Source organism: Anopheles coluzzii, chromosome 2, assembly GCF_943734685.1.
Source record: "Anopheles coluzzii chromosome 2, AcolN3, whole genome shotgun sequence".
NCBI lineage: Eukaryota > Metazoa > Arthropoda > Insecta > Diptera > Culicidae > Anopheles > Anopheles coluzzii.
In genome coordinates, this window is record NC_064670.1 from 48,584,483 (window position 1) to 48,595,676 (window position 11,194).

Below are 11,194 nucleotides of genomic sequence, written 5' to 3' on the forward strand. Positions count from 1 at the left end.
TAAAGAAGAAATTACCCAGCCGTCGCGACACCTTTAAGAGCGTCGGTCTAAAAGCTAGTGCTTTCATCAGTTCCAAAATGCTCTTGCGCTGAAGTGATAGTCGAATAGTTTTGCATTTTCGATAAATATCCTTGACATAAAATTCCCACCGTGCGTAGAGCATCGATTTGTACAAGCTTGTATGAGGTTGAGAGAGGGAGTTTCGCAGTATAGTCGTTAATTGGTACGACTTAATAACATGCCCGGCATGGGTTTAAGCCTTATATGGACCGTCTTCCCGTTGCAACTAACTAACTATCCGGATGCGTGGTATTTCATTATCTCGTTTTTCATTGAATGTAATAACATCGACGCAAACATCCTTCAGCAATAAATTCAGCAATAAAAATACAAACTTAATTACAAATTAATACATAACTGAAGATGATAAGCGATTGATTGGATTACTCATAACAGGTAGCAATATTCATATTCACTGCGCACAAACCAATCAATATCATACGACAACACCGAACGAGAGATGTCAGATGTCGTCGGCTTCCTTTTGCATCCCATCGATACCGGTTTCAATTCCCCATTAAGCACGTATGTAAACGCCAAACATTCCTGCCAGCAAATATCGATTACTTTTCAATTTCCGTCCATAAATCCCTTGACCATGAGGGATTCATCTGGGCGCTTGTGAGACTCGAAAAGCCATCCCCGCGAGCCAATAACATTTGCCATCCTGATCAAACACTGTCCCGGCTCTACCTATCTTAGCGACAATCCGCTTACCTTTGCACCCGCAACTCCTCACACTACGTGCCAATCTACGTAACGATCTGCTAAAAATCCACCTGCAAGCAAGCCACGTTCAGCGCAAAAAATAAGAGGGATTTTACCAGAGCACGATGCCATCACGAAGAATGTAATCCTATTTTCTAGTGCAGATGACCTCTCGTTTTCTGTCTTGTTTCTACAGTGGTGGCTAGGTGTGATCGATAGAAACGACCAGGCGCAGGTAAGACAAGAATAATCCATTCAAAAACGGACACGATGTTAGTTTCAGATTGTGCCGCTTCAATGGTTTGTGTATAAAAAAGCTCCAATCAAAATCACGTAAAACTCACACTAGTGTACGAAGAACGAACGATAAAGAGGGGATTGATCAGTACTATGGGGATTTTCTCCCACCGGACAAACAAGGCTATGACAGCATATCACCTTTTGTGAGACTAGTACACCATACGTTCGATATGCAAAAGGACACAGGAATAGACTAGCCCCGGTTCACGTTCGGACACTCGAATGTAGAACTTGTGACATGGGCGGTGAATGTGTCGAACGGTTTTCCCCTGTCAACCATCCGTTATTATTCAACCAATTTGCACCCGCAGCAAAGAGATCAGGGTTCCCATTAGTTTTTCCTCCCATCGCTCGTACGACCGTTTGGTCGGCCACAAACACAATCAGACCCTCATCTTTTCTGGTGGCGCACATTCACTCAACCGCAACCAGAAGCAGACGATGATGCGAACGCCGCCGCCCCTAACGAAACCACTTCAAAGCGGGTTGCACTTAATCGAAAATTTATTGTTTCCATTTTCCGGTTTGCCCGGGCCCCGGGAGGGATCTGCGTGTTTTTCCACCCAGTCCGAGGGCTCCGGGAATCAAAGCCATTACGGCCTTCCTTCGTACACGCATAATTTCATTCCGGTAATAAACTGTCATCTGAGCGACCGAGAAGGCTGGCGGACAGAACGAGATGAGAAGAGTATCCGTGTGGTATGGTCCCTAGTACCAAACGGAAAAAAGTACGCCTCCTCTCGGATTCAATTTGTACAGAGTTTTTTTTTCGTTCTCTTTTCCAAACAAAAAAACCAACGGGAAAATGGTTCTGAATCTGATTCGCCTCCGGGCAGCTTGGAAATTGATCACTTCCGTCTGAGGTTGCTGCTTTTGTTATGGCAATACGTGTAAGTATCCTGGTATACACCCTTCGGCACACTATCGCAGGATCTCAGGAGCAAGGGAGATATCGGTGGCCATTGTTCGGCGTGAAACAACGCGTGAAATAACAACACCCGCACACGCCAGCGCTCCGCATTCGGTCGACCATTGCTACTGGGTCTTCCTCAGAAGTGAAACACAGATGGAAGTGTTGTTTGAATTGATAAGTTCAGAGGTGTTTCACAATTTATTCTGAGCATTTCAATGCAGTTCATGGTAATATGTAGTTTCTTGCATTGTTGCAATCAATCCAATAATGTTGTTTGTAAGACCCTCGCTAAGATTAACACAAAACTGTTAAAACATAGATCAAATTTATCTTTGTTAAGGGAAAGTGCGGTTCTTATTGAACGGCGACACTCTGCCTGGAACTTTTCAATCAATCCCTTCATTTCACGTCTGTTTCCCCTACTGGGGCTGTCCCTAGTGTAGCTGTCCTGTACAAAGCAAAGCGCCCAAAACACTAACGCCCCTCGCCCTATTATGCTGTACCGCATCATCCAATAATTATTATTCTAACCCAAAAATCTAATTTTCACTTCACGCACCCTTCATTTCCTCTACGTTTACACTACCACGTATCCCCTCTCTTGTAGCCGCCGCAGACTCGCCCCATACATCTCACTTTAACGCCGACTGAATGATCCATGGTCGCATAATTGTGCGGCAAATTGGTTGTCAAAATATTGCCTCAACAAGCCATATCCAAGAAGGCGGGGAAAAAATTCACTTGCTGGGATGGAGGAGTCTTGTCCAAAGTGAAACCAGCTAAGGGATAACGAAGGAGGTGGGGCAGGGATATGCTAGGAGCAACCCCGGGGCACTGTGCTGATCGAGCGTTTAAATGGGGCTCTCTGGCAGGGCTACTTTGATTAGTTTCAGCTGCGACGCTGCTACGTGCGAGCCGGGTAATTCGGTAATTCGATAGTGGTGGATGAGGAGGAGGTGACTTTACTTGCTCGTTCTGTGTGCGTGTGTGTGTGTGTGCCTGTGAGAGGGGTGTGGTTTTCGACTGGAAACGTTGCACGCACGGTATATCCCACAGCTTTTGTGGTGATGATATTGTGCGGTTATATAAATCAATCAACCTGTTACCATATTTGGGGTACTACAATAGAGCAATTAAGTGTACATGTGCGTGTGCCATGATCGTGCTTTTAGTTCTGTGCTACTTTCGCGTACATGATCAAGCATTTTGGACATGGACAATGTTAATGAACACTATAAAAGATATATAATGTCCACTCGGTATAACTCATTAAAATATATCTAAAAAAAGTGATCAATATATCAGAAAAAATATTAATAATTTACACAAACTCATATTCCTTTCCTTAGTGTAAGTCTGCTTTCAAATGTAAGAATAAAATATAGCAGACACACAAACTAACTGCACTAAAATGCAGTTGCAGCACCGCAGATGGTAAGCGATCAACAAAGACAAAAAAAAACAAGCCAGCTATGGCAAAACTCGAATGTGCCAGCGTCAATCAACAACCCCCTCCCCCAAAAGCATCACGGTTGATTGTTGTCAGTTTTATTTTCCTTTTCGTCGATTACTCTTTTGCACACATACACACACACACACACACACACACACACACACACACACAACATGACGGGCACGGACACATACATTCTCCTGCACTACAAACAGTGCGCGGTCTTCCACAATGTTTGCACCACTCTTGGAGTTTCAGCCAAATCCAACCTCACCGACTCGTTATGCACCGAATGTGCACCATGATGCACCTACTACCGCAGTTAGTTGGGGATGTGAAACTTGGCCCACCTGCATTCGCTTCGTCAGTTACCGTTTTGTCAACATGGCCCACCGTGCTAAGGTCTGTTTACGCTTGCAAAACGATGCAGTCCGCAATATCGATTGCGGCGGATCCGGCGGAACCGGAGGCGAGGAAGGTGTTTGGTTAAATACAGTTAAAATGCACATATTTTGAGTTGAAATTGCACACGGCCATCGTCGTTACCGAGGAGTGGATTAAATCCATTTAAAACTCCATCGTTTGCAGAAGAGTTTTTGTTTTACAAATGTGAAGAGAGAAAGAGAGAGAGAGAGAGAGAGAGAGAGAGAGCTGTGAGTTCGAGGGCTTTGTGCGTGCGGTGTGTCGTACAAACGATCAACTTTAAAATTTCCTATGCACGCAACTTTCTCGTATCTTTGGCATCGTAAATGTTTTTGTGCCGAGATTGTACAGGAGGAGGTGATCCTGTAATACGTTATACTAAACTCATTTTTTATGCGAGAAACATTCACAGTAAAACCACTTGCTGCAGAAAGTTTCGGTAGTAACTATAGAGGGAAGTTTAAGCAATTTTAACTTACTCGCAAAGCGTGGATCACTGGCGGTGGAACCGTACCAACCAGCGGCAGCCGAGTTGCGCATATCGGTATAGTGACCGGCCAGTGAAAGGTTGTCCGTCGGCGCACAGTAGCTCTGAACGCCGGGACTGTGGTACAGGGGACCCATAGCGTACGGGTTCGCCATGCTACTGCTGCCGGTCGTTGTGCTGCCGGTGGTCGTGTTAGGCCCAAGGGCACTCGGTGAATTAACGCTACTGCCGCCGCTGTAAAAATAAAGGGAAAATACGAATTTTTCTGAATGTTTTCAAACAACTTTGTGTTGGGATTTAAAGGCAGTGGTTTATAGAAGCATGTATTAAAATAAAAAGCATTTCACATTGTTTTGCAAAGAATGCTTTAAATAAACTCTCGTTATAGTGCAATTGATGCAATCTACAATTGAGGTACAAATGACAAATAAAAGCATACAGAAAACTTAATACAACCAAGTAATGGTTCATAGAATTTGTTGATCGCACAAACAATTTTGATTGGAAGATATGTTGTTTGAAGCAAACAGAAATTCACTTTAAATACATTGTAAATTTCAAACAGATAAATATTATTTCAAATTACAAACATGAAACTGTAAAGAGTTATGTAAAAACATATGCTTATTTATCACATTAGTATCCTTCACAGACCTCAACGTCACAGTACATCGTCAACAGAGTATTGGGCTACCGGTTTGTTTTATCAGTTGACACACTTTCTTTGCCCATGTTGATGTAGCGTTATTATGAGTTATAGCTAAAAACTAAGCACGATCGTGCTATTTCTGTTAATGGTTGGCCAGAAAGTTTGCCAACTGCATTATGCTAAGTGATTAGTCCCGTAAATGGTGCATTGACTATTGCCCTGACGCAGAAGCGGCTATCAAACACTCTTAAATCATTTGTAGTAAATAAATTACATGAGTTATTACTTCATACAATAATGCTGAATTATAAGAGAAATGAACATGTGTCATTTGTGTTCAAGTGCTGATCATTTTGAGATGGGTTGAGTTGAGGTTTAACATGATTTAAAGTTTGAATCGTTCCTGCAGTATGAATTAAGCTGTAGATATTCCAAATCATTTCAGATGATAGTGTAAGCAAATGTGTAATATGTTTTACTGCTAGGAGGAAAAAAAAACCAACGATCATGCAAAATGTGTTTACCTATACGGTGAGGGTGGATTCGCAGTCAGTTCCAGCTTGCGGTACTCCTCGATCGGGCTCAGTATGTCGGTGACGCTAAACGGTGTCGAGTGGCTGTGGAGGGCCGAGTTGTGCTGCAGGTTCTGCAGATGCTGCAGGCTGGTCAGATGGTGATGATGGTGATGGTGGTGATGGTGGTTTGGCGCCTTGGGCGACAAGCTCATAACCAGATCGACACCATTCAGATCCGGTAACAGTCCATGCTCTTGCTCGGAATCGTCTGGATACACTCCAGAGACACTCGATAGCGTGGTGGACATGTACCCGAATTCGCTTGCAGCGCCCCAACCGACAGGATAAGAGTGAGGGAGATATTTGAACCGCCGTCAACTGACCTCAGCACCGGCACACGTTTGTTTTATTTTATCTAGTTCCCCTGTGGGTCGATCCTAGTGTTTGCTTCTGGCTTACTGTGCACGCTTGCTACCACTGTTGTTTCATTGCGCTTAGCCGCGGGGGGTTTCACAAACACTCTCACTAATTTTCACGTTTTGGTACAATCACACTCACTCTTCAGACAATATTTGACTCAAACTCACATTGTTTCTTTCCAACAACGATGATATCGAGAAGCAGCAACATTAAGCCTTGATTTATGTTTTAATCCAACAGTATCGAACGCTGACAAAACAATTCACCGAAGTAGAAAATACTTCATTTAGCACAGACGTAAGACGTAATAACGCGTAAGATTTTCCTAACAGAGGAATGTTCCTTCACACGTTCACAAATGCACACATCGATGCAAAGGGGGCAGGGAAAGTTTCGATGCTTATTTGCCAAAGGTAACCAGGGCAACCATTTGCCATAAATACCACTATGAAGAGGGCTTTTGTTTTCAATCACTAATCACTTCCTTAAAAGATCTTTTGATGATTCAAGCTAAAACTTTTCCGCATCCGTATCAAAATCTTTTTGTTCTTCTACTGTATCATACACTACGGGTGGAACTATCGGCACATCACACATTTCCGCAAAACCGTGTCAATCGCGACCGTTGGTTTGTTTGTATCTGCTTCTTATCTACGCCACTTCACACTGCTTCGCCGTTTCTTAACCGTTTTTCCTATTTTTCTTGTATTTTTTTTCTCCAACAATTTTTCTCTCTCTCGTACAGACCCCCTCTCCTTTGAACCGTGCGGCCGAGGTACGAGCCGGTGGTCACTTTGCGTTCCGCGGTGTGTTTACACAAAATTAGACTCTTATCTCTCGACGACGCACTCTGGCCACTACTACTACACACTCTGGCGTACACGGGCCCGAGAAGCTACCGGGTAGCACCTAAAGGGAGTTTGCATCGGTACGGGTACGGCGGTAGGAGAAAAAAAAGGACGCACCACTCGAGACGACGCACGGCGAGAATGTGTCCGTCAAAAGCGGCTGAAGAGGTCTGTCTGCCAGAAACGGAACGAACGTACTGCTGCCATTCGGTGCGATACAGCTTCCTTCATCCCTACTACAGCGGGATTCCAACTGCACGCGTCACGGTGAGCGCTACGCTGCGTGTCTCATCGTGGTGAGAAGCGGTGAGAAATGTAGGCGGAGCTAGAATGCGATTGTGGCCGTGTTGCGATTGTGTAAGCGCGTTGTCGGCGGCGGTACGGGCAAACGGGCGAAGCGGACGGTGGCAGCAGCACGCCCACTTTACAATCACCATTTTTTTACCGTTCGCCATCATCACCATCTGATTGGTTCTCGAGTGCTCTTGAAAGGCGTGTCTTTCATCGGAAAATTGTTATTGTGTTTTTTTACATCCTTTCTTTTCCGCGGGCAAGTGGTCGTGTGGGGTAGTAAGGGGGTGAGGGAATGGCTTTTTTTTGTGCTGTATTGCCCGCTATTTGCTATTATAGTTTATATTATTCGCTCTTTACAGTCGCGCTCTTTGTCATCCTTCGTGCTCTCGTGAGGCACTTTTGCTCATCGTTCGTGCAGTAGTTTGGCTGCTTGCTACGGCCCACAGCTAATCCTAAGGTGAAACAAAACGCGCCCCGCAGTACCGGGATGCTTCCATTCGATGCCGTCCATAAACAGTACGTTTCGACGGGACCTGCCGTTTCATTGCACACGAACACGCATGCCCGCACGTGGGAGAAGGGATGCGGAGCTGTGGCAGCTTTCCCGAAATGCCGTTTACTCACCGGGGCCGGGTTCGGCATTCGGCACGCATGAGGATACGCCAGGATATCGCCGTCCCAGTGAATGTTGGGGTTTTGTTGTTTTCCCTTTCTTTTGGTTGGAGTTTTTTTTTGCCCCGTTTCATCTTCTGCTTCTCATTTTTGATGCTACTACCACTCTGTCATCCCGTAAAGGGCAAAGGCGATGAGAAGCACCCGCGGTTAAAGGAAACAAAAGGGAACTGACGACGTGAAGGGCGTTAAATCAATAGGCAAGAGGTTCGTGCCTTGTGTGTGTGTGTATATGTTGGAAAACCCCGCTCCCCACTTCACTCATGACAAGGATGCGTGGCAAAGACGAAGCATGGTAGCACAGCACGGAACACAAGAACAAAGGCATCCTATTGTTCCGTGCTCTTCGCACAAAGAGCACCGGCCTACTGATGCTGCCAGTAGTGCGCACTGTGTGTTGGAAGATTTTCCGCTAAGAAAATTAGCGTTGGCATGGTTGCACGACACAGCGAGAGAGGCTATGTGTATGTGTGTGTGTGTGTGTGTGTGTGTGTGTGTGTGTGAGTACGTATGATTGAGAGCACAAACAGCGGCACGAGAAAAGTACGATCGAACGCAAAGGACGTACTAGCGTTGGATAGGGCGCACGCGGGCTACTGTGCCCGGATGTGATGGAATCACAATTAAATGTTCATCAAACAGCTCAGCTGCATGAGAATGGATCTGGGGAATGCGCATCGGTCAGGGGTAGAAATCTTGTGAAGCACGCCGCAGGAACAATCAGATTTATGAAACATTACATCCAGAAGAAGGAAGTATTTCCTTCGTTTTAACAACATTACCAAACGATCGAAAGTATGAGAAACAATTCTTTTCAATTTAGTATTGCTATTTTATGCCACTAAATTAAATATTACATATTCAGATAACACAAATAATATTTTATTTAAAATAAAATATTTTCCAAATAATGAGCAAGGGAAGCAGCATATCTGACAGCAATTGCTTATAAATGTGTCCTTGCTCGGATTCTAACCGCACCGGAAATGGGAACTCTTTTGCATCTCTCTCCCACTTACACACATACAGTTTGCCAATCGATGCGGGCTTAGCGTGTAATGAAATAAAAACAAACCGCTTTAAAGACGGGTCAAAAAGACAAAACGAACACACTGGAAAAGGAAAAACAACACAAGCTAGCAAACACATAGAGAAGGACAGATGCGCACAAAGTGATAAAAGAACGAGATGGTGCATTGAGTGAGAAGCAGACCCCATTGGTGTGGCTGAAATGGAACGAAACTTCACCCAGAACTATGAGCCAGTGTCCTTAGTAATGATGATGGACGATAGTTGATGGGCGACGAAAGAGTTGACCAGAAAGAGCAGTGTGGGGAGGGGGCAATAAAAAACAACATCCTCTGTAATAGTATTAGAGGATCGCTGGTGGTAGCTGGCGTTAGTTTTGCTGCTCTTGCTACTACTAACACTGCCACAGCCATTAGCAGTAGTAGTAGTGGTAGTGGTAGCAGAAGTTGTAATGGCAGGTTTTGAAGTTAGTGCCTGACCTGGCACCAGTAGCAGGACCAGCAAACAGCACCAGCAGCAGCATAGATACGGTACGAAAACTAGGTGTCAATAAAGTACGCTTGAGCGCGGTCTAGCGAACTTTGGAGTGGCCACTTTAATGCCGCTCGAATGCTGAATCTGGCGTAGTTGATTTTACCCACTACTTGCGACTGCCGGTCGTGGCGGTGGTGCTGGTGTCCTGGCAGTTGTTGTTTGTTGGTGCTACGGATTTTATTACTAGCCCTTGGCTTTTTTTCCTCTCCCACTCGCTCTCTCTTTCTCTCTCTCCCTCTCTCGAAGTTGGGGTTTTTGTTTTTGTGCACCCTCCGCCAAACTACGCCAAAGCTTGGTTTTACGCTATTGCTCGAACGCGCTTTGCACTGCAGCTTCACTGCGATGCGGCTCTCGGTTAAGTTTAGAGCAAAAGACAAATTTTCCTATTTATGTGCAAGTGCAACTCAATAAACGCATTGCAGACGTCCGTGTGTTTGATTGCATGCCTGAATGGCCAACGGGGCTTATGAAGGCTTTTCGTGAATGTTGTTGGATGCAGTATTTCTGCAGAAAACAAAACCACCTCCATTCATCTGAGTCGCAATGTTGTTGATTTAAGCCATTTCAGCATACACACAGAAAAACGACGAACCATTTTATAGACCCCGAGTATACCTCTCCCGTTGGCCTCCAAAGTTGTAACCGGTGTTATGATTGTACACTGCTGAATAACATCCTTCAAGCCCACTCACAGACACACCGCCAACACTGCCATCAGCCAGCCAGCTAGGAGTGTTTGTATCGGTAACACGTCGAGCACACCTTAACAGGCTGCTCCGTCTTACCTCACCACGGCTTCGCTTAACAGGCCGTAAAAGTAGCCAATTCTAATGCACTTCGGTCCGGTTCTGGGCCGATGCGCCAACCACCGAAATGCAAACTCGCTCTGATTAATACCTCTTAACATACGCTTCGAAAGCCACTCGTCCAGGCTCGCGAACGCCCTAGCAGCCATCACTTCCAACCTCACCCGGGTGCCATTTTTGTTGCCTCCACCACTGTTTCCACTACTCCCCACTCCTGGGCCGGGTGTCAAAACACACACACACCACTCTCGGAATGGCTCAAAAGTGCTCTTCATATTGTTCCCTGTGCGCTCTGTGGAGGAAAAACTCAACAACTAGCGCAAAAGTCAGCACGGAGCACGCTGATGCGCGATTTGTTCTCTTCGAAGCGTCCCCTCTCTCTCACCGCGCAGAATAAGTGCAGAAGCGACGTGGAGTGTGCTAGGTGTCATTGGAAGAAACTTCAACTGCGAGCGAAGGAACGAGACCCGTATTCCCCCCACCCTTCACTAATCAGGTCACGGAGGTTTCGGAAGTCGTAGAGGTAAGGACGCTAGGGCGAAGAGAAAGTGGCAGCGGTGAAGGGAAAGTGGAAGTGTGCTACTTTCAATTGATGAGACCCACGATTAAAGTCCTCGTTCTGTATACTCGTTAAACGGTCCTTTTCGTATGTTGTTTAAAGTAATGTATGCTTTAGTGTGTAATTAATTTGAAAGTATGTTACCACATACTCAGAACGGGGAGAAAACACATGTTGAGCTCGTCTGAAGAACCGATCTGCTACTACCAATGATCCGCTGCTGCTGCTGCTGCTGGAGGCGACGGTGGTGCTTGTGCGGGCTTGCGCTCGCGCTGACCATTTTCCCACCGTTGACAGCACTTGATTCGCCCCTTGACATCCGCCCAAGAGTGTCCTCCAAGGATCTCTCGAGCATCATACAGGGAGGTTTTCGTGATCGTACTGATCCTTGCAATTCAAACGATCTTCAAACTTCAAGCCACCACTTGTCACACGTGGTGCGTGTGCATGTGTGTGTGTGTGTGTAGCCGACCAAAGAAGAGGAAGAAGAAGAAGCAACAGAAACGCACAACGTTAGCAAAATG

At 45.6% G+C, this 11,194-nt stretch overlaps 1 protein-coding gene across 1 annotated transcript in view; it reads right to left on the reverse strand.

Moving 5' to 3' along the window:
• Positions 1 to 8,126, reverse strand: part of LOC120951300 (thyroid transcription factor 1-like) — a 29,727-nt gene extending 21,601 nt beyond the window's left edge. Inside the window, exons 1-2 of the mRNA XM_049605333.1 lie at positions 5,518 to 8,126; positions 4,337 to 4,578 (exon numbers count right to left, since the gene is read on the reverse strand). Of these exons, the coding sequence (XP_049461290.1) occupies positions 4,337 to 4,578; positions 5,518 to 5,816 (541 nt within the window). The 5' untranslated portion in view covers positions 5,817 to 8,126. The remainder of the gene's footprint in view (positions 1 to 4,336; positions 4,579 to 5,517) is intronic.
• Between the last annotated feature and the right edge of the window lie 3,068 nt (positions 8,127 to 11,194).